Genomic DNA, 23,389 nt, shown 5'->3' with positions numbered 1-23,389 from the left:
ATACAGTACAACATAATGCATACATAGTACTGTAACTCTCAGTAGCTATAATTGGTAAATCAAAGGTAAAAAAAAAAACATTTATTTACACCACAATGTTCTACAATGTCCCGTACAGTCTAACATCACGTCCAATGACTAAAGCCTTGGAGAATATTGTGATCGCACTGTGTTCTAACTAATCTTTCCTTCCTGCCTTGCACTGTTCCTCTTCTCTAAACTCACTCCATGTTATGAGCCCTGGGTGACTCGTTTGGACCTGGCGTCGTAACTCTTTCGATGGAGGACACAGACCAATCAGTTTTCAGTGCTTGTCTGGAGGTGATCCTTTGGCTCCACCATGTGCCCACAAATGATAATACATAAACTGTCATCCTCAGGCTATTTTAGGTATTAAATGTTAATGTTAAACTTTATTGATCCCCAATGGGAAATTCTCTTTTCATTTGCCATCCTGGAGGAAAATCAAAGGTCAGGCTCGACTATAAAACAGAACCCATGGTGCTGATAATGGCTCAATGTCTTACTAAAGGACACTTCAGGGTGTGTGTGTACTTTGCTGACACAGATGCTTCAGCCAAGATGGTCTCGGTTATTCACTGGTCTGGAAATATGTGTCACAGAGAGTGAGAGTACAAGTTCTAATTGCAAGCAAACACCAGCTGACAGAGGCGTCACTACAATTTTTGATTGGGGGGGGTGGATTTTCACTACTTCACGAGATCAACAGAAAAGTTTAAATTAATCATACAAATTTATTTACAACATAAATTAAATCCTGCACCATAACACAAAACAACACATCAGGTCACCTAGCCAACACTGCTGATTATTTAAGCTATGTTAAATGTGCAATGTGTAAAATGTGAACTTCTAAGCACCCATCACATCCTAAACCCCTGGTCTTCAGACGTGACAGAGGCTGTCACCTTTAAAACAAAACATGACCCTCTGTCTAGAGCCAAGCCAGTGTTTGGTTTGTCCATTCTGGGCTACTGTAGAAACATGGCAGTGCAACATGTCTGCCTTCTTAAAAGGGGACCTGCTCCCTATGTAGATTTAAAAGGCTCATTCTCAGATTAATGCATCAGTTAGTGTTTTCCAGAGGTTACACACTAATGACAGCTTCTATGTGAATACCATTTCTGCTAATAGATGACTGCAAATATCACACATTGAACTGTTCATGTAAGTTTACATTCTCAACACGTAGGTACTTTAAACTAACTACAGACTCTTCATAAAACTCTTGTCTCTGGTTATAGGACATATTTCAGTATTCATTTTCTTTGACAAAAAAACGTAATATTAACGTCTGCTAAATATTACAAAGGCCTAAAGCTAACACTAACCACTTGTGAACTGCTAATGATAAAAATCATTTTAAATGTGGAAGCGATAGTGCTCTTGTGTTTATAATTTCTTAAAATTCATAACATTATTGTATATTGTGGTTACTCATACCTCACACTGGCACCGCCACAGCTGCCAGCTCACACTGTACAAATGGGACAACCTGCTCTCCAACTGGAAGGAACCAAATAACCCACTGAGAGAGGTGGGTCTATTTGTACCATCCAGCACTTAAATCACAATATAAACACCCAGAGAAGCACCATTGACTTCGAAATGTTATTAGTAAGAGAAAATAATGAAACATATAATGAAAAAATAAAATAAATAAAAAGATCAGGTGTGTTCAGTCGATCAGAAGCTGGAAGACACCAGTTTACTTCTTCTTCCCCCACTCCACCCTCAGCTGAGATGGTATATTCCAGCTTCTGACTGAGTGAACACACCTGATCCAGGTAATCAGCAGTGGGCAGGGCAGACAGAAATGACAAGTAGGCAGAACAGTGGACCGTGAGGAACATGGGCTGCCCACTCCTGCTCCAGTGGCTATTTCATACACTTTCTGCTTCAACATTGACCAAAAAACATTTTAAAAAAGAAAAACCTATACTATTATTTGAAAGCTTTGTCGATTAAGTTACCTGCTTGCTTTCACAGCATCTTTGCTACATTTTAAATGGCTGGTCACTGGACAAAGTGTGAAAATAAACACTAAAAATACAATTTACTGCATTGAGTCAGGTCTCAGGAACAACAGCAAAAAAAGAGAAAAACAAGAAAGCAAAAGGAGGCAAGACAAGGAGAACAGATATAGAATTTATTTTCAATATCCATTGCAAAGAATAAGAGGTGACACAGCTTGAAACAGATAATATAGAATTTATTTTCAACCAGAAGTAGGAAAATACATAGGTAGGTGTAAAGGAAACAAGCAGAACCTGTAGTCAAACAGAAAAAATAAAAGAACAAAACTAGTCCAAAGAGAATCGAGAGGACGGCTAAGGGGTACAACAGAAAGCATTGTTTACCATTCAGTTTCTTTTTAAAACAGTATGTGTTGATTTGAAAACAGCTGCCTTGATTTCTCATCTGGGTTAATGGACATTCTACAACATTGTGCAAGTGTTTTGTCATTTTTTTTTTTTTTTGCTGGTATTTCATGAATGGTAAACAATAGTTGGTCCAGTGCATAAACACAGTGACACAGATCAATATATGTACTCAGCTGACTACAGATAGACAATCCTGATCATGAACAACTACCACTAGATCGGCAGGGGGAAGATGAGCAAATATACAAGATGGATGAATCAAAGGGAAAGAAAGTTTTTCTTTTTTTTCCCCAGGGAACAAAAGGGTCTGAAAAGTTGAAGATGGCAAGTTTTAAAGTTAAAAAAAAAAAGGAAAAAAAAAAAAACAAAAACACCACAGTTTTAAAGATGAAAGCTACATTTTCCAGATAAAATATCTAAAAACCCATTCTGAATGTTTCTGGATATTATTGCCAAGTATTTTTGGAAAAAGATGCCTTGAACATGAGTTGATGGACTAATACACCAAAATAGCGACAATCTTGACTATTGATGTTTCAAGGAAAAGGATAAAAAAAATACCGTGCTTTCCTTACAGCCCTGCGTTGCATGAAGACTATGATTTGTATAGTAAAATATAGTTTAATTTAAAAAAAAAAAAAAAGATGTGACTGGTTGCTGAGAGAAACTGATTTACAAAAGAGAACTGAACTACAAGCAGCTTTGGTGTGCACCATTACAAAGAGATGCAGCCTGGAAAATCACTTTATGCCTAAACAAGCCAACTATGAAACAATGCAACAGTGAAAAAGTACAAAGCCACCAATGTGATCACCCGCTGAAGCTAACAGAGTGATGTAACTCAGCTCTGTGATTTGCCAGATTTTCAGTCCAAAACCATAATGTCTGTAATGTCTGTTCAACAAGAGGAGGGGATGGGAAGTCAACAACCTAGATTTAAGAGTCATATCAGTGACTATCAATAGTAGCTAGCTAGGGTAACTATCACCACTGTGATGCACAAGAACAGAGTGAAATGGACTAGTAGTAATCGAGAAAAAAAAAATAAAAATAAAAATCGGAGGACCAGTCTAACGACCAGTGGCACATCATTAGCTTAGTCTTACAAACATGTTTTACACCAGTCACAACAGTGTTGTCTAGGACTGAACTGCAGCCACTAGTAAGACAGCTCTGCTGCCCTAACCTACATGCACTAGCACTCTCCAGCTAGTGCCATGAAACATCAAAAATAAAGCTGAAAAGTAGAAAAAAAAAAAAAAAAAAAGAAGAAAATTTGAATATCCCTGTGCTGAAAGTTTAAACTGATACCAATGATGCAGGTTTTCTTCCTCCAGTAAGCACTCAATCCTTCATTCTACGAGGCATCATCAGGAACATTCAAATTCTTTAAATCAATGCGTCAAAGACAATGACTCACCATGACTTCTACAGAGGATTTGGTTTGTGATGGGATAAAAGTAAATGGAAAAAAAAGAAAAAAAAACATAAAAGTAAAAACAATGCAGCAAACATAACACCATCATAGAATTCATGATTTACACATCAACAACACAATTCAATAGCTTTTTAGAAAGGAAACATGAGATACATCTTTTATTCACACTTTACAAAAAAGCTAGCCTTTAAATCTACTACAATACTAATGCCATTCAAGAAAAGAAAATCAAACCGGACACATTGGTTTCCATTGGAAAACAAAGTTAAAAAGATGCAGGGAGCAATAAAATGGACAAGAAACCTTGATCTCAGGATTAAATTCATACTTCCTATTTCCTTGCTTCCCTCTTGCTTTAAAAAATGTCATTTCAACATATACATTAAAGTAATGAGATCTTTACTCACTAATTTGATGGGACGGGAATGAGGGGAGCTGCATCTGAATCTACTAAGTGCTCATTGTCCATTTTATCTGGTAAAAGCATGGGAATAAGTACTCATTTCACCACTGACAGATTGCTCGTTGGTCTCAGATGTAACAAATTTCATTCATAGCAACATGTTTTCCTGGCCTTCAAAAAAAAAAAAAAAAAAAAAAAAAAAAAGCATAAAGATTAGCTGAGCTCACTGTCGCTCAACCCTTAGTGGCGCAAAATGAGCCTTCCACCTTCTCAATGCTGAGGATCCACAGATGGCACTATAGCTGCAGTGACAAGGGTAAGAGAACTATACAAAGTGGTTGAGCAAAGGGCTTTAAAAGACACAGCTTGAGCAATACAGTTGTAGGTAAAGTCTGAGGTTAGGTGGTTGAGGCTTAAGGAGATTTAAAATTCATGGCCAGGAAGGAGCTAAGCTCTAGGTATTTTAGGGCTCTGGGCATGGAGCTGTGCTAAGGTACGAGGGAGCAAAACAATTTGAGAGAGTGGATTTGATAAAGATAAGACATCCTACTTATGTCCCTTAGGGACAGGAGAGGAGAATGGATCAGTGGAGAAAGCATACCTGATTACTAGAGAGCTCAATGAATAGGAAGGATATACACATCATAACATTGTCACAGCTCATAAAAAAGGAAATCAACATTAACAAAAACCAGAAAGGACATAAAATCTTCACAAATGTCTCAACAGTATTTAAAAATAAAAGGAGAAAAGGTTGTTCAGGCGTTCGTTGAATGTAAATAGTGCAAGACAACAACAACCGCTACAGTGAGGCACAATGTTTTGTTGTACATGTGGGATTTACATAGGTTGTATCAGTCACGTCACTAGTAAAAGATATAAAAATGAAAATATGAAGTCACTGGTGGGCTGTGACTCATTCTCGAGGGCCCTTTTGTCTCTGAAGTGATGGCAGCAGTGTGGATCAATGGCTTTGTTAATGGGCAAGAAGCAACAGGCAGAATATAGTCAGTGTCTATTTACAATTGCAGCAAAATGCCAGCAAATCCAATCAATGGCAGAGAGAGATGGGGGAGAGAAATTAAAAAAAAAAAAAAAACCAAAACAATACTGTTACATTAATTACAGTTCATCTCTAGGGAGTGCAAAGTTGTGACAGCGAACGCCTTGAACAACCTTTTCTTACGTCTTTTGTACAAGCTGGTAATATCAATTCTTAACATTAACTGGATAAAAATTTAGCCATAGTTTACAATACAATCTTTTTTTCAAATCTGATCATAATTTACTCTTAGTACAAAAAACGCCAGAAAACAGGTCTTTTGTGGTTCATATACAATCATGTAAAGACTGAGTCTAGATTTCTATTCTGTACAAACACTTGTGAAAAAAACCACTGCTTTTGTTTATGGAATTTATGGCTGGGGAAAGTCACTACTGGCCTCAGAGACAGTGCTACAGATCTGCCTTCAAATTACCTGTATACATGTATGTGTGTGTGCATGTGTGTGTCAGTGTAAGCTTGCATGTCTGGAGTTGGGTGGCAACTCCAAAAAGTGAGAGGAATGCTGGTTTTACTCCCGTGTATCAGCCAGTACTCGCTCTCTCTGCCTAAAAGCAATCAAGACAAAGAAAAGATTTGTGATAGCCCCCCAATCGCTTTGCCCATCAGCCCAAATCCAAAAGGTGATACATGAGCCACACAAGCTCCTAAGCACAAGACTCTCCTAACAACTATACAAGCTCGGGTGAAACAGTCCATAAACAGGATGGTAGCTGCTCTCATCCTTCCTTGACACTACATGCTGGCGAATGTAGTTTCTCGGACGACTGGTTCTTGAGGCATCTGTGGGTTTGGTAGCTAAGCCACCAGGGCCAAGGTCAGAGGTGTAGACTATCTTGTAGCACCACGGGAGGCCGTGACTACACAAAAGGCCTCAGCACCACTGAATGACAGCAGGAAATCTCACCTCACACAAGCTGCGCTACATCCACCTTCCAGGAATGCTCTTCCGCGTAAAAGCTGCTCTTAGCTAACCATGTCAGACTGAAGTGTGTGCACCTCAGAGAGACTGAGAAAGTACACTGGCTTACCAGAGTACATGGGAAAACAAGCACCAGCAATAATGGAGGTCTGAGACTGACAAGTCTTCTGTCTTTGCTGGTTTCAGATTTATACAGGACAGACAGACAAGCAGACCATCAGCTATGGAGCTTTTCAGGTGGATGTTGTCCCGTCAGCCACTTCTAATTTTCCCCTCTCTCTAAAACTAAACAGTGCCTCGTGTGACAAATCTGAATGAGCTACCATCCCCTTTAGTTTGAAAGACAGAAGCAGAGTGGGTGGGTGGGTGGATTTTGAGGAGGAAAGGGAGTCCAAAACACAAAATATGATACTCAAACAGGACTGAATCAAGCAGTTAAAAAAAGAACAATAAAGAAAAACAGAAAAAGAAAGAAGAAAAATATAGAATATCTATAACGTTATACGAAATCCCTGTCGGCCAGACCTCACTGTACGAATATTTTACAGGTTGTGTTTTTTTGTCTTCCTCCTCTGGTGCGGTGGAGCAAAGAGCTGGTAGTGGGAGGGAGGAGAGGGTTGAAAAGGAGAGCCTGTAGTTGCAGCTCCCTCTGGTGGTGTGGCAGGGACTCACTACCTGCGTGCAGGCAAGTGGAGCCCATTGACCTGGGGGGGCACGTTGGGCAGGAGCAGCTCCAGCTGGGCGAAGAGAGAGAAGTGGTCGGAGGGGATGTGAGGATGTGGGCAGCCGCTGACATTGTTCTCTACAAGCCAGTGGGGGTCCAGGGGGCCTAAGATACCCAGCACGTTCAGGTGAGGCTTGGAGTAGAAAATATAGTCGATGACACCCTGAATGGAGAAGAAGAAGGATGGTCATCACCTCAGCAACAGTTCCAATCATTATTAAAAGTCTATGAACGTTTGTATTTGAACATACTTAATTGTGCTTCTCTGTACATACTGAGGAACACAATGTAATAACTACAAATCCAATTATATATCTGTGTGATAGCAGCACAGTTACCTTGAAGTCGAAGGTGTAGTTGGTGTAAGGCATCAGGCCGTTTTCGTAGGCGCTCTTGAGCTTGAAGCCGTGGGTGATCCTGCCATTGGACGTGCTGTTCTTGCCATTGCAATTGAATTTGGTCAGGCTGTCGCTGTAACGAAGCTCCTTGAAGTCCTTGTGGGTGCAGTCCACTCCACCAGTACTCAGGTACTCTACTACGCCTGAACAGAGGAGAGAGAAGTCCTTTCAGTCAGATTTAGGAAAGGTCATTGATAACCAAACCAAGTCTGTTCCTACTGTTAACCACAAGCACATTCATGGCATCTCAACATGAAGAAACTTTGGATACTCCAAAGTTAACAGGTAGTATCTACTGTCTAACATTATTATTACTTCTCTCTTAGATTGGAAGCCATGCCAGTGTTTTTGTATAGAAACTATTTCACATCCGTTTCACCTTCACACAAAAACATCAGTATAATACCTGCCTCGTGCCATCCTGTGGGATAAAATGTGCAATGCATCAAAATCGAAGCAGGAAAGCTTGAATACCTTTTCAGGACAAGTTTATCTTCACCTGCTGTGCCTCAACATAAAGACTGACATGTGAAAGAAATAAGGTCAGAGTGATAAAATAGGAGAAAGTCACCCATGTCAATGGATTATTAAATGAGATGCATACAGGAGAGATTGGTACATCTTTCTGTCATTCAGCTAACTGATTTACTACAACTTTACACTTGGTAAGGGCTGAATTAATGTGTTGTAATTGACTGTAAAGCACATTCGAGAACTGGCCTAGCAAACTGCACTAACAACCAATTAATCTGCACATTATTTCTCCATTTACTCTATAAAATGTGACTGGCTCCGTTTTGCTCAAAGGCACCTCAACATATTGTTAAGAGATTAAGGGAAATCAACCAAAAACCTCATAATTACATTTGTAGTGTTTTCAATGCATGTGCTATATTTATGAACAAAATCTCTGTGGTCTGATACAGCATAGCTCTCTTTGTCTGGCTTACTTACCAGAGTCGGGCAAGGAGTTGAGGTCAGCGCACAGCACCAGTGGAATGGCATTGGTCTCACCAGAGACAGAAGACAACTTGAGGCTGCGCGTGGCTTTGTCCACTATGTTCTTGACCTCTGACAGGAACATCATGGTCTGGACCAGCTTGACGTCAGAGTACTCTGGGTCCCAGTGCATGTGGGCATTGGCTACCAGGAGCAGCTGCTTCTCCATGCCGTGGAGTGACTTTCCAGCTGGAAAGTGGGGAAAAGGGTGAGTAGGGAGAAAAGATGCAAAGACAAATTACAATCCCTTGTACTGCAACACCATCTTCTCTCTGAGTTTCTGATAAACGATGCTGGCTACTCACAGGAGACCTCCATCATCTCTTTGCGGACCTCAAGCAGTACAGCTACCCCGATGTTGTCCTTGGTCATCACCCTGTTCAGCATAGCCTCTGAGCCCTCGGAGTTAGCCATGGCCAGCTGGTTGAACTCCACTGTGTGCTTCTGCACTGCGCTGAACCTGAGACAGGGGAGAGGAGGACTTAATATAACCACTATAAACAGTGTTGGGAATAAATGAATAATACGAAACACGATTTATGATGTGTTGCAAAACAGTCCTGGATTTGAACTCTCTGCATGACCCAAAAAAACAAACAAACAAACAAACAAACAAACAAAAAAAACGTATTAACAAAACAATCTAAAAGGTCCAAAGTTATTGTTGCCGTGGCCTATAATGGCTCATAAATAATTATGCTTGTGGATCTTTTTTTCCCACCCAACTGACTTACTATAAGAAAATAATATTCTCCTGAGGGAGATAGCCCCTAAGCTGGGTCACATTTTGGTTATTCTGGTAAAATTAAAATATAAATGGCTGATGATGTCCAGTAAACATAATAGTGACTGATCCTTTTAGTAAAAATACAGGGATCAGAGCAGGATGAAGGTTCAGGCTTTATGGGTTTTTAATTTAATGTCAAAAAAATGTTCCTGTATTCAAATGGGCTTCCTGTATTAAAATGGGCTAGTAATACATGAATGTAATTGGGTTAACTTTTTTTAAAAACATCACCTATTTTCTGCATCTATATTAACCACTGAAAGAAGTAAATGAAGCTCTTTAACTAGACAAACTCAGTGATTAAAGACTGAACTGAACAACTGAGTTAGCCATTTGTTTGGTGCTTACAATATTCATGTAACTTTCTTTTTCAACAAAGAATGAAGAGGACTTGAGGTTTTACAGTTTCTGAAACTATGGCATGGATGAGAGCACAGTAGGCATTTAGGTTATGAGCACATTACACAAATGCTTTGTCAAGATGAGTAGAATCGATATTAATCAGTCTGAAGGCTACAACGAAAACGTGAAAAAAACTTCTTATTTTCAAACCAGTTAGGCTGGTCAGTAGTGATAGCTCCATCCAGCTGACACCATCAAAACATAGCAATGTAAAATTAGCACAGGTTACAGTTTTCCAGGATTACACACTGGCCCTGGAGCGAAAGGCTTTCAGCCGCGATATGTGAGTTCTTTCAGACTCAAACTTATTGCATCTGTTTAATGGAAGGAAAACGTCACAAGCTTCGAGATCAACTAAAATTGCACAATTACAAATCATTTAGACAACAATATTAAGGGCTATCCTACAGCGACAATGTTACCTCATAAAATAACAGTGTTAGATATTAAATTACCAGCTGGAAAACCAGCAGGATTAGATTTTTGTGGCTCTGACTGTCAAGAGTTACAAGCCACTAATTCTGGCATTTAGACTCAAATGAAATTTAGACTCAATCATGTATATTGAACTGTACAAAGGTTTGAGAATAATGTATTTTTAAATCTTATTAGGGAATGATACCAAAACATACAGGCTACAGGACAATGAACTATAAAGCTGTGGGTACATACTTTTCCGTCTTGTAGAAAATTGCACATCCGTCCACGTGTTTGCGGTCTGACTCTGACATAGTCCTAGCTCGTGACTTTGGACTGAAAAACCCGTCATATCCCTGCTCCTTCAGCTCAGGCAAGAAGAAACTGTAGTACTGCTCTGTCTCAACTTCCTATGATCAACAAAAACAGCAAAGGCTGAAGTATAAAAACATTCATAAAACTGTAATTCTAAAATTAAACATTTTAATATAACACAGAAAAGAGTAAGAGTAAGAAACCATCATTCATGACACATTATCTAGTAAATTATTCACTACTCAAAGCAGTGCAGGGGGATACCTTTCCTAGGGCTGTTCCCTGTCAATGAACATATGTAAATCTAAATATTAGACATTACTCTTAGTTAGACGTGATTTAGTTACTTTTTTTTTTTTTTAAACGAGAAACAAAAGCAATTATCCAAATACAAAAGCATATCAAAAAGATAAGATCAACCAAGATGACGATAACCTCTCAAACACCTCCACAAATCAGAGAGCAATCAAATTTTGCAGAGGCTAATAATTACACCCTAATATGAGCTGCAATACATTCAAACCTCTGCCAGAAGAACCAGGAAATGGATTCATATCGGCGCTCAGTGGCAACACAGAACATAGTGCTTCACAAAGGGAGCTTGTATTGCAAGTTTACTGGACTGCATAGCAATTTACAAGGTGTTGCTTTTTTGTGTTGACTTGATGTATGGCCAAAAACATCCTGCTACAATGAGCCAATGCAAATTTTTTTCTTTCTGGATCTGCACTGATATACAAAATAAACATTTAATTTATGTGAAAGGCAAACATAATTTGACATCCATACCTGCAAACTGATGATATCTGCATTGCAGCCAAGGATCTCCTGCATGATGGATTTCTTCCTGTACTCCCAGTTTAGAGCCCAAGACGGACAGTAGCCATATAGTTGTCGTGTGGCATACTTATCACACAGCACATTGTAGCACATCACTGAGAAGAGCGCTGAAGGGAGAAAAGAACAAATGGTCACCTTAGAAATGGTAAAGAAGCTGACGATTTATGGCTCCCTCAGATGTTAGGGATAGATATAGACACTTGATTAATTAGGTGACCTAAATTCAATTCAGCCACATGCTGTGTACTTTATACACACACTCAAACACATTATACACACAAAATGTATAAAAAGGATGAGCCTCCAGCACTTGGAAATATTCGTAGTCAAAAGTATGTTTACTACTAAGAAAACATAGGCAACAAAGATATGCCACCATACAAAAAGATTTTTTAAATATCTTTTTACTAACGTTACTGTGCACACATTTACATGCAGACTGGTTGAAAACTGCATCACAATTGTGCAATCACCTCAAACTATAAACAGCACTGACTCAGTCATGCCCGTTCCCCTATAGAGTAAACCAACATGAATTAGTGCTCAAAACAAGGGAAACACAGAACACTTAAAATGTTTGTATGAGAGCTATGGCTTTTTCTGCAAAAAATGTTTGGCTGGTTAGTTTTGTTTATCACAGGTACTCATCATATACTACACTGGAAATGTTAGAAGTACCTGATCCTTACTGTTCTTGCACTGTACATTTGTGTGACAAACATTTGCATGCGCATTTATTCAAAGTCACGTTTCACTGTTTTTCTCCTTACCTGAGGGCCGTGTTCGGTCTGGTTCCTGGAGTGAGATCCATGACCGGGCTGGGGGTTGCTCTGTTGGTACTGAGAAGACAGAAAAATGGCACAATGTGGGTGACAGTGATGTCATATAATGGCTTCAACAAAGTTACACGACTGGAGGGCTCACTATGTCCTCATCTATACAGTATACAGTGATGAACATGTGAGGAAATAAAAACAGCTGGCTTTATGGAATTCCTATTCCAGTGTCTAAATTGCTAGAAATATAGGGGACTCACTGCGCTTGATAGCCCCTGCCAGATTGTCTAACAAGTAGTTGAGCAGTCTCCGTGTACCATCAGGTTCCTGGTAGAGGCTCATAATTTCTTGTGCAAGTGGGTTGCCTGTCAAAAAGTAAACCAAGCTGAATCACTGCTAAAAAAAAACAATGGGATTTCAAGGCTAGAATGGCTACAAAAACATTGATAAGCCACTCACCTTTCAACCCCAGTGTTTGTAACTGAAACAGTTTTCCCAATTCAAATGGCAGAACCCGCAACTGGTTGTTATTTAAAAGCAGTTCCCTGTGGAGGACATTGTGGAATTTGATTATTAGAAACCAGCCCTCCTGAGAAACACCCATTTTTCTTAACCCTTCAAGAACATTAGTTAGCACAATACTGCCATTTAAATTGAATTATTTTATTAGATGACCGTGAAATACATTATAAATAAAAAAAAAAAAAAAAAAAAAGGGGGCATTGTTAGTGGGTTTATGATTACCCAAGAAACTCACACTGCCATGAGTGGCAGCAGTGTGCAGCATATGAAAGTTCAAAATCAATTTCAAGATCAAACCTATGACTGTTACTTCTTTCAAATGTGTTCAAATCAAGCAATAAAAAGAAATCACTCACCTGAGAGACACCATGTTGCCGAGCTCTGCCGGCAGGCTCCTGATCTTATTGGATGAGAGATCCAGGTACACCAGGTTATGTAGTTTGGCAATGTCTGGCGGGATGCGTGACAGCGAGTTGTCACTGAGGTGCAGGGCAGTGAGGTGGGTGAGAGACCACAGAGCTGTGCTGAGACTCCTTACTCGACCTACAGTGGCAGTTAAAAAATGAACACAGAAAAGTTAATTTTTTGAATGAATGAATCTTAGTCCAACTATTTCCCCTTTTGCTCCAAAAGCAAAATCTTTAGCTTCCCCACTGGTATGAACTGATGCTCAAGCATTGTAGGGCTGCATTCCTTTCCCAAAACACCAAATACCAAAACAGACAAATAAAATCACATTAAGATACAGATGATGTTGCCTCCCATGTTACATATGTGATGTAAAACAATTTCACAATGACCCATTTTACACCTGGTAAAACCAGATTTGGGAATACATCTCAAATGAACTGTGATGATTAATGATGATTTCATTAACCCATTAACACAAAATGTACTTACAACAAGCCTAATAATAAATAAATCATTAAATTAATTTTTGAAGCAAACATTTTCATGACTCAATGTTCCCAGCTTGCATTCTGATTTACATGTGGTTATATGCTGCCTGGGTTATATGAAATTATATTTCTCTTAATTTTAAGCTGTTATCAAACAAAACAAAAAAAAGACCAGTGTCTTACTTGAACAGTAAATATCCAGTAATAGTGTGAGCCATGATACAAATATATATATATATATTTCACTGTAGGACATTGATCTGTGTGACCAGTACAAATCTAATCCAATTACTTTACCTGCAAAACTAGAAACTGGTTGACGATGCTTACCACTGATTTCCAGCTCAGCCCAGTATGACTTCTTCCCGTTGGCTGCCTCCTCGCTGGACATAATTGTGTACATCCGCCTGGGGTCTGGCGGGTCATATTTTTCCTTGGGCATTCCTATAACACTGGAAGGACAATTGTAAATGTTATTTATAAGCAGAGTAAGGAACTAAGATCTCCCAGTATGCCATCAGCTGTAAACAAGTTTAATCATTCTGACCTGAAGGTATGAGTAAATTAGCTTAGAAGTTGTGTAGTTTACTATGTCAGGTGACTTTTTTTTTTTTTTTTATTACTGAGAATTGAAATACATGTGCCCGCATGTGCACATGTCGGCAAGAAGATATGGTTGAAGTAACAAGCTGTCACGATGCTGTCGACAGTTTCTAATGCAATATAAACAAAGCTAATTAACATTTTAACAGCTTAATTTGCAGGCTGTGATTTCGATGGAGTTACATAATAAACAAACTCAGCAACGTAGTGCATTATTTTTATTGCTAAACTTGATGAACCGGGTTATTTACAACTGTGGAAAGTTTTAATTAGTCAAATATCGTTAGCTAATAATAAAACAGCCGCTTTAAAATACTAAAGTAACAGGCTAATGTTAGCCTATTTTTTTCATTGTCGCTAGCTGGTTAGCCTAGCTTAACCTAAATATATAGCTATCAAACTGTACACAACAAACGCTAAATAGCTAACGCTCTCTTGCTAACTAGTAGGACGGAAAACGGACACACTTCGTGAAAATTCACCATCTGGATGGCTTTATGTTCGGGTTATAAAAATAGCGTTATGCTAAATGATACTAAACGAAGATGTATAATTGTTGTTTACATAATAGTAAAGGACTGACTTGCGTATTACCACTAGGCCACGAGACAGCGCATTAGTTAGCTACTGCTAGCTAGCCTCCAGAGCCAACATTTACCGTCGTTGACGTAAATACTGAGCAAATGAGCTCACAAAGCAACACAAAGCTTGTTTTGCATGCAACTGCGAGCTGTTCAGCTTAGCGTGAATTAGCTTTGCTGGCTAAAAGCTAACATATCCGAATTACTCGAAGCTGACCGACTTCCTAGTCAAATAAGTCACAGTCCATCGGAAAATGGCCACAACGCCTTTGACAACTAAATACGACTGTGGAGAATGGGGTGAAAATGCTTTGACTCTAATGAGAAGGATTTCGGTTTTACCTGCAAGAGCATACCAAATCGCGAGGACGACTGCGTGTTCTCTTTTGTTTTCTAGCTACTTCTCACCCGTTTCCGCTGCTGTATCATGGCGACTGTAGGGTTTTTTTTCTGCCGAGAGCAGCGCTGCGTCCTATTGGTCGGCGGGTGGACGGTCCAACCAGCTGTTGAACCAGGGTAAATAGAATTCTTGAGGTGGGTGCTGAACCATGCCGGGGACAGATATATAGCTAGCACATTTCAATTTACTGAGGATTATTTACTAATTATGTAGGCTATACTTTAGTTGGTTAACACAATGGTCACTTTATCAGTAGCTGTGTACTTTATCAAAGTAGTGATGTGTTGAGTGAGCAAAGACATCCAAACAAGACTGTGCTTAATGTCAAACTGATACACCTCTCTACTGGTTAAAAGACAATAAGAACAACTTAACAGACGCCAGATGTTTTATTTTGTCTTACAAAACGCAACAACATAAATATTAAATAAATCCAATCATTTAAAGTTTTAAAAAAGAGTTTTTTTCTTCGTAAAGTCAACACTGACAGGCATCTAGCAGGTGATCCTGCAGACACATAAGGGACTCTTCCACGTGCAGAGGTAAGGCTTGTCTAAGATCAGACTGGGATCTGGACAGGAAGGCCTCCACAGCTTCTCGAATGGCAGGATCTGATATCTTATCATCAGGCTTGTAGACCAACGTGCCAACTTTGCCACTTTGTTCAGCGGCAGAGTTACACAGATAGCCTGGACATAAGATGAAAGAAGCCATAAGTGAACCAAAGGGCTTGAGACACAGAGTAGATATCAAAAACCTAATACAGCCTATGTTTGCTGCCATTCTCCAGTACATATAATACCTACTGAAAACAGTTTTAAAAATAAAATATACAAAATATACTTTTATGACAATAAAACATTTTAATACAGGTGTTTAAAAAAAATCCACACATAAAATAAAAGCACCATGCAAAAAAATGTAAAAATGATGTACCAAGCACTGTCAAATGTTTCAAAATGTTTTCTCAAATGTGACATATAGTGTGAAAAACGTGATTTTTAAAAATCCATGTTACCTGAGCCTGTGAGGAAAAGTGATAGGAGACAATAGTAGAAAGTATAACTTTCATTTTATTTTTTTAACCCAAATAACAACAAAACAGTATTGTACAATTACATATTATAATCACACCACATCTTGCACATTTACTGGCGATTGAGGTCTCCTATTGGCTCCAAGCACTATCTGGAGTCAGATCAGGTTATACTGCATCTACCAATCACTTACTGTATCATATTAAGCCAGACATCTGTTTTCATCACTGAAAATAGCTTATAGAGACCCATAGACACAGATATACTGTTGAGCAGTGTAGTGATATTTGTAGTAATCGCACATTACTGCAGTTTACCAAAATCTCACCTTTCATTGCTTTGTTGTAGCTGAGCAGCAACATCCAGAGAAGATGAACCAACTCTTCCCACCTCTGCCACCTTTCAGAACCATCCTGGAGACAGACATGCAGACAGACAGCTGCATTAAATGGCTGAGAGTTGTGACTAAATTCTAATCTTAGACTTCATAGAAACATATCATAGACAAGTGTCTCCTTATGACAAAAAAAAAAAAAAAAAAAAAAAACACTGAATGCTCACAATTCTTCTTCTGATAAATTTACCAGTACTAGTAATTATAAGTCACATATATAGTATAAGTACCAGCATATCTGGAAAATAAATAGCTTGGCTGCTAAGATAAAGATTAGAACAAGATATGAAAAGTCTTATATTTACCCTAGGATCTGGTTCCAGAGTGCAGTTTTTCAGAAAGTGAAGTAGCAAACTGAGTGACATGGGCAGAGGAATTTTTACCGGGCATGCATAGTCGAGCAGATGTTCTAACAGCTTACATATCAGTAGTTTGCTCTGCAGGCTCTCCAGCAACAACATTCTGGGTGTCAGAAACAAATTAGACCAACAGATGAAAAAACTGGCAAAAAAGGGCAGACTATAATAGTGTCGCTGAATAACTATTAAACATTTCAGTATTTAATTATGAATTATGTGATGACATAAAATACACATGTACATTTAACAATGCAATAAAAAAAAACAAACACACATATTATTAAATTAATGAAAATAAAAGTAATTATCCTATAATCCTGAAATTTATATAAAGGTTTGTAAAAAGTGTTTAAAGTTTACTTTATTACTCGATCTGTCTGTCATCATAATATATACCATCTCAGAGATTATTCCTGTCCTGTTTGAATGTTACTTACACTTACATTAAAAAAGCTTTTTAAAAGCAGTGATATAATGACAAACATTTTAAAGAGGCCCATCCCTACATGAATTCTCACAGCTAATAAGCATTAAACTTATGCATACCTTAAAACTTCAACTCTAAAACAAATTATTTACATGGAGCTTTTAATTATCTTACAGCTTCTTAAGTTTACCAAAAATATGCAATTATAATAGCCCTCAGAAAAAGGCTCCAACTATTTCAGAGACAAGGTTTAGCTTTGATGGAAATTTGACAATTATAGCAAGTAAGTGAAAGAAAATATTTTTTCCTCCCACATTTCAATGTTGCCTTAATAGTAACTACTCATCTTTTTTTTTTTTCTCCTCCTCACCTGTGTTCTCGCAAAGAGACGTTGCTGATGAGCATATGGAAGAGCTCCTGGGACAGCTTGGCAGAGCTGAGAGCTGGTGAGCGGTCCACCTCTAACGCCAGAGACAGCATCCTCTGGAAGATGCATACTATTCTGCAGGAGTGAAAGGGATGAGCCTTTTTTAGGGATTTATTGACTTAAATGTAGAAAGGACCAATAGAAAACAGCCATTATGGTATAAAATGCATATAACCTTTTATGAAGTTACACCCTTGTTCTCTCTTTCAGCTCCAGAAAGCAACACATAAAACAAGTTCAAAATGTTTTCTTTGTAATTCACCTGATTTGCTCATCTTTCTCTCTGGCTGCTTCTCTAGTCTGTCCATTATCTGTGGATTTCATGATGGCAGCAAACAGCCACTTGATGACATCCCTGCAAACAAACAAACAAACAAAAACTGTTTTAAATCTTATAAATGCCTGTAGTAACTTATCAATGTACTGTTGTGTGATTATCACGATATAGAGCGATTTGTAATATTCTGTTGCATATGCCATGCTGTAGCTTTCTATGAAGCCAGTATAAATTATTATACGGGGCTGGACAATGAAACCCCTAAAAGACTGAAGTTGTCAACTAGTTCCCAAACTCACCTGACTCGAGGGAATTGCTGATCGCATGACAACGTTGTTTTGGCAATCGAGTGGTGGAGGGAAAGGACAGAATGTTTGGCCTGGAAGTCGTCCTCCAAAGTCTGTATAACATACTCCAGGAACATGCGCACCACTTCACTTCGATGTTTCTTTGTTTGGTCATAAGGAAGCCATACATAGGGATATCAGATTTTTGAAATCACAAAAAAGACGTTTCATTGCAAATATGTTGCATATTAGGGCAGAGTACTTATATATAGGTATGCAGTATATTAACACACAAGAAAGGTTTTTAAAAGCACAATGTGGCTATACAAACATGTCGACCTATCTGTTATTAATTCTTTTCAGATAAAAGCGTTCAATAAACTCAGAAAATTGTCATCTACTCTAGTTGTAATTTGGTCTCTGAGACCACAACAGTTAACATTTAAACTATTTTACAATATTAGAATTAATCATTTTATTGGCTGTAGTTTTTGTTCCTGTTGAACAGTACTGAATTATAGAGAAGGCTGGTTATTTATATAACCCACTCAGCTTATCCCCCAGTGTTCCAGTATATTTGCTATCCAGTGTAGTACCTGATTCTCCATGACAGAGGTCAACAGTTCCCAGTTCCATGGAACTGTGGTTTTATCAGCTATGTGGTGTCTGCAATCAGACAGCAACTTTAATCTCTGATCTCAAAGGCAGAATACATACTACACACAAAATATTAGTATTTTAAATGGCTACGAATAATAATATTTAATATTATTATTAAGACTTATTCCTATGGTGCGCTCACCTCTGTGTTCTCATTAGTAGATTAAAAGCCTGCACACATAGGTGATGGGGACACTGTTGTTCAAGCAGAATGCCACTGAGTAAATGGGTAGTGATATCTTTGGGGGGATAGTAACCAGGCTGTAAAAGGTCAGACAACAGCTGCAAAGTGCCCTCCGTGTAGTTCTCGTCAATCGTACTGTAAACAAGGCTCAGGCTCTGACGACATAACACCTCTGGAGTTCCAAAACCATCATCTTCTGCATCAATCTAAATTTAAAAAAAAAAATTGTCATTCAGCCTAGCAGATAATCGCATGTAATTAGTTAATGAGGGCAAGAAAAAATACAGATATAAAGCAGGAGAAATAGGTCTCACCAAGGCATGAGCTGATCCAGACATAATTTTTCTGAGTGCAACTGGGCACACAAAATGTCTGTCCTCTTTACTGGCTGCCCTGAAGCTCATATCATATCTGTTCTCTTCATTCACTTCTTTGTCACTGTCCTCTTGCCAAAGGAAAGACACTGGACTGTCAACACCTAGATCCCCCCTATACGTCCCAGACACAGATCTTTCATCCATACACTCAGATTCAGGTTCACTGGGGATGCTAAAGCGCAAGAAATCAGGACTGTTTGACAATCTATCTGCTGTAACCTCATCCACTTGCCATTCAGACACATTTTCAGCTGGTGTATATTCAGATGTAGGGGTTACAACAACTTGGTTCTGAGGATTCTGAGATATGTTACTTGAATGGGATGGATAGTCATGGTCAAAAGGCACAGGGACGTCCAGTCTAGTGGGAGGAGAGTGGGTTTTTGACTCATTGGAGAAGCTTCTTCTTGATCCTGCTTTGTCTACTTCCAGATGTTCGACATCAGGGTACATGACTTCTCTTTGTGCTTTATCATGAGATATAGACGGAGATCCCGACAAGGAGATAAAGTTGTCCTCCATGAGTCCTTCATGAGTTTTGTGCTCCTTTAAACCTGTGACAGATCCTTCTGTATCAGTGCAGGCAGTTGGCTGCTGTAGTTGCTGGGATGTTGTGTCATGTAGCTGTACAGCATTAAATTGATTTCTGTCCTCTTGTCCCCGCATGGTTAGTAAGTCAGCAGCCATAGGAGGAGATGCATCCAATGAATGTTCCATATGAGGACCACTGGAAGCAGTTGTCCTCAGATTACTAATACATTCATGTGCTTCACTACTATTGTCCAGTTCTTTAAAACTTAGTGACATTTGCATACAGTCTTTGGTTAAATGTACAGAACACGTTGAAGTTTCCAGTTCCCTGTAATGAGTTTCAAGAAACGGCAATCGATTCAGCTTTACAGCTGGTTTGTGCTGAGGTGTTTTCTTGATCTGCTTCTCGTGTCGTGTTTGAGAATTTGTACGTCTCATCTTTTGCTTTAGGTTAGAACAGTCCTGCTGTGGTGGAAAAATGGATAAATCTCTTGAAGAGTTTTTCTGTAGTTGAAATTCTTGTTTATTTACAGTTTGATTTGTATTTGTGCTTTCTTTTACGATTTGACAGTCATCTGGTGGAAAATTCTCTGTCTCCTGTTCTGTCACATTTGCTATATCACTCTCAGTTAAGTCCACCACTGTCAAAGCAATGGTATTTTGTCTACTGCGTAATTTCAGCTCTGGAAGAGTCCATCTTGGATCTGTGAGGTCAATATAACGCTAGAAAAAGGAAAAAATGAATAGGAAAAATATTTCAATACATGCTGTGGTTTCTTAAAAAAATAATTATACAGAAGAATAAGTTGCTGATTCTAAAAGCAGAAAGGTGATCAGTCAGTCTAAAACATGTCAGTGTAATCACATTTCACCTGAACTAATCACAATATCATTACTTCAACTGTCCAAGACCATAAGGAAAAAGCCATTTTCAGTTCCAGCATTGCCTTTAAGCAGCCCATTGCACACGTAAAAGCCATGTTTTCAATGTCAGTTGAGTGTGATTTACAGTTACCCTTGTGAGACTATTCTAGGAAGCCACAAAAGAACAGAAAGCTCATGTGCCGCTGTCATCTTGACCAATAAGGTAAAAGCATATGACGTTGCCTTCACAATTGGTTGTGTAGAGGAAGGGAGGAAACGGGGTAGACAGAAATAGAGGCGACCAGACATGAATCACCCACATTATGCAGTGTTCCCCAAGCACATGGAGGACAAAACCTCTTCTCAGAACCACTTACCTATTTAGGTGCTCCATCCTTATAGATGTGAAGCTGAAAACGACTATTTTGACATTAGGGTAGTGCAACGTGTTAACATATACTATAACTTTGAGGTTACACCAAGCTGGACAGGGCTGACCATGGGCAACAAACCAGCAGCTGGACCAGTGTGTGCTCCTTTGCACAAGGAGGAACAGGAACAGCACTGTGAGAGCCTGTAAAATTACCCCCAGCAAGATACTGGGGTGTGCATGATTCTGACCGTCTATGAAGGTGGCATAAGGATCAAGTGTTCTCTAGTATGACCTTTTACTTACAGCCCAGTACCGTGCAGCTTGACTGGCATTGACAAGAAAAAAACGAACTTGGCATGTCCACAATTGGCAAATCATTCTCCTCACATTCCCCTGACCTAAATCCAATTGAGCACCTGTGGGATATTATGTCTCGGTGCATCCACCACCATGTACCACCACAGACAGGCCAGGAGCTCACTGATGCCCTGATCCAGGTCTGGGAGGCGATCTAACTCATCAAGAACGCCCATGTTGTTGGGAATGCAGGCAGCCACTCCCAGTTCTGAGTGACATTATGAGCTGCTGTGATGAAACTGCAACTTGTATTAACTTGTGATTTCAATTTTTCACTTTTGTTTTTGTTTTTTTTGTTTTTTTTTAGAGTGACTTTAAATACAGCTTCATACGTTGAGTTTGGCTTCCACTGATGGTTTTCATGTCATTTTGTTCTGAACAAATTATATAATGTGAATTAGCTAGTAAAGATTTTTAACTTGTGATTTAAGCATTTTTGAGAAGTATAGCTTTCTTTTCCAGAAAATAGTACTAACCTAATGTATATTATAATGTATAATTCAGAATTGCAATTAAATGGTAACTAAAGTTTCAAAATATTTGGAGATAGAGGAACAGTTACGTATTAGCTAAGTTTACATAACCACTCTTTTGTGGCTAACAACTATGAACAGTAATAATACATAAAACCATTCAATTAAGCAGAACACACACATTGGCCATACCTAACTAGATATACTTAGCTAGCTAGCTAATAACTAATGAACAAATTGTTTATGGCCTAGATTTACCCTAGCCACTGTAGGGCATATGATGCTTACAACTCTAGTATAGCTAAATTCACTAACTTACGCTTTTCTAAACTAAAAGGCTTGTGGGAACAGATAGATTGACAAGACTGAATTGAAATTTAGCGTTATTCCGTGAAATTTAGCTCGGACGTTACGCTAAATAATATAAATAATAGGCTAAATAATCTTGTTAGCTCTAGCTACCATTTACGTTACCTCAACAGTAACCTGATACCTTCACCCTGACAAACCAGCAAAAACTGAGACACTGACTTGACTGTAGACGGCGCTAGTGAGCAGACTCACAGTGAGAGAATGTAGTTTTGTCTGTTTTTGTCGTTTTTAACAAAAGCTTCAGAGACACCAATGCATTGGAAGGTAGTTAATTGCTGCAGTAACGGTAGTTTTATTCTGCAGTAACGGTCGTTTGTCTTACCGGAGGGACGTTGGCATTCACGACGTCGACGTCAACCCGCACGGCGCTGAGGGGCAGTGGGTCAGGCTCAGTCATAAGATTGTTGTAGCTGCCCACAATTTCCACATCAGATTCGTCTGAGCTGAGCGTGATCACATCAGCCATGTCTCCCCAATCCTTCCACTTCATACGAGACAGAAATGTCACACGCCGAAGTTAAGTTAGGCACGTGAACAGTAAATAGCCAGCTAACTTAAGTGTCACCGAAAGCCGACCCATGATAGTCGGCGCACTCCACACGAAACCAGAGCTAGTACTGATGTACAGTTCCTCATCATTCTGTAGAAAACACCAGCCATTCGTCTAAACACGTCACATTTGAACCTGAGGTATTTCCTTATTAAAATTACGTGCGCCGAGTTCTCCCGTTGCGTTTGATTTTCATTTTATCTTCACAGCACACAGGACGTCGACTGTCAGCTGTTGACTAACGCTAAATTAAAACTCAGCTAGTTCAAAAGTAATGGCATGGCATCCTTATGTTGGTTGATTCAAAGGTAAATGAGACGCTTCCTGCTTTTTTGTTGTTATTGTTCTTCTGTAGTATTACGGTTACCAACATCTCCACCTGCTGTACTGGAGTGTGAAGTCACAACCTGCCGTCAATGTGGTTTCACTTCTATTCATCTATACCAGCACATGAGGTAGAAGTGGTCAACAGGCAAAACAGACTAAACATACTGGACTTAATAAATAGGATATCACTCATTAACTGCAGACATTTTTTTTAAATTA

General features: G+C 39.0%; 2 protein-coding genes across 2 annotated transcripts; both read right to left on the bottom strand.

Annotated features, from left to right (window-relative positions):
• Positions 1-2,212: 2,212 nt before the first annotated feature.
• Positions 2,213-14,933, bottom strand: LOC113144446 (CCR4-NOT transcription complex subunit 6). The gene is made up of 12 exons (XM_026330517.1): positions 14,837-14,933; positions 13,641-13,762; positions 12,768-12,954; positions 12,349-12,434; positions 12,150-12,254; positions 11,884-11,952; positions 11,063-11,220; positions 10,214-10,368; positions 8,658-8,812; positions 8,308-8,541; positions 7,294-7,496; positions 2,213-7,118 (listed from the first exon to the last, which is right to left on the bottom strand). Exons 2-12 carry the CDS (start codon positions 13,750-13,752, stop codon positions 6,903-6,905), a joined length of 1,680 nt encoding a protein of 559 aa, XP_026186302.1. The 5' UTR covers positions 13,753-13,762; positions 14,837-14,933; the 3' UTR covers positions 2,213-6,902.
• A 351-nt stretch (positions 14,934-15,284) lies between these two features.
• Positions 15,285-23,179, bottom strand: simc1 (SUMO interacting motifs containing 1). The gene is made up of 10 exons (XM_026330830.2): positions 22,616-23,179; positions 19,261-20,577; positions 18,905-19,152; positions 18,699-18,768; positions 18,115-18,263; positions 17,801-17,893; positions 17,482-17,613; positions 16,631-16,787; positions 16,260-16,344; positions 15,285-15,583 (listed from the first exon to the last, which is right to left on the bottom strand). Exons 1-10 carry the CDS (start codon positions 22,781-22,783, stop codon positions 15,372-15,374), a joined length of 2,631 nt encoding a protein of 876 aa, XP_026186615.1. The 5' UTR covers positions 22,784-23,179; the 3' UTR covers positions 15,285-15,371.
• Positions 23,180-23,389: the final 210 nt, after the last annotated feature.

Source organism: Mastacembelus armatus, chromosome 10, assembly GCF_900324485.2.
Source record: "Mastacembelus armatus chromosome 10, fMasArm1.2, whole genome shotgun sequence".
Classification (NCBI taxonomy): Eukaryota; Metazoa; Chordata; class Actinopteri; order Synbranchiformes; family Mastacembelidae; genus Mastacembelus; species Mastacembelus armatus.
This window is presented reverse-complemented; position numbering and strand designations above follow the sequence as displayed.

What these genes read in the sequence shown, in the direction of transcription:
- LOC113144446 (XM_026330517.1), bottom strand. Translation starts at nt 13,752, where the DNA reads ATGCCCAAGGAAAAATATGACCCGCCAGACCCCAGGCGGATGTACACA. An exon ending in CAGATATCATCAGTTTGCAG is followed by an intron (nt 10,369 to 11,062) that starts GTATGGATGTCA and finishes TGTTGATCATAG; the next exon opens with GAAGTTGAGACAGAGCAGTA. An exon ending in ATTTTCTACAAGACGGAAAA is followed by an intron (nt 8,813 to 10,213) that starts GTATGTACCCAC and finishes CCCCTGTCTCAG; the next exon opens with GTTCAGCGCAGTGCAGAAGC.
- simc1 (XM_026330830.2), bottom strand. Translation starts at nt 22,783, where the DNA reads ATGAAGTGGAAGGATTGGGGAGACATGGCTGATGTGATCACGCTCAGC. An exon ending in TGAATGCCAACGTCCCTCCG is followed by an intron (nt 20,578 to 22,615) that starts GTAAGACAAACG and finishes TCCTTTTTCTAG; the next exon opens with CGTTATATTGACCTCACAGA. An exon ending in CTACTAATGAGAACACAGAG is followed by an intron (nt 18,769 to 18,904) that starts GTGAGCGCACCA and finishes GTCTGATTGCAG; the next exon opens with ACACCACATAGCTGATAAAA.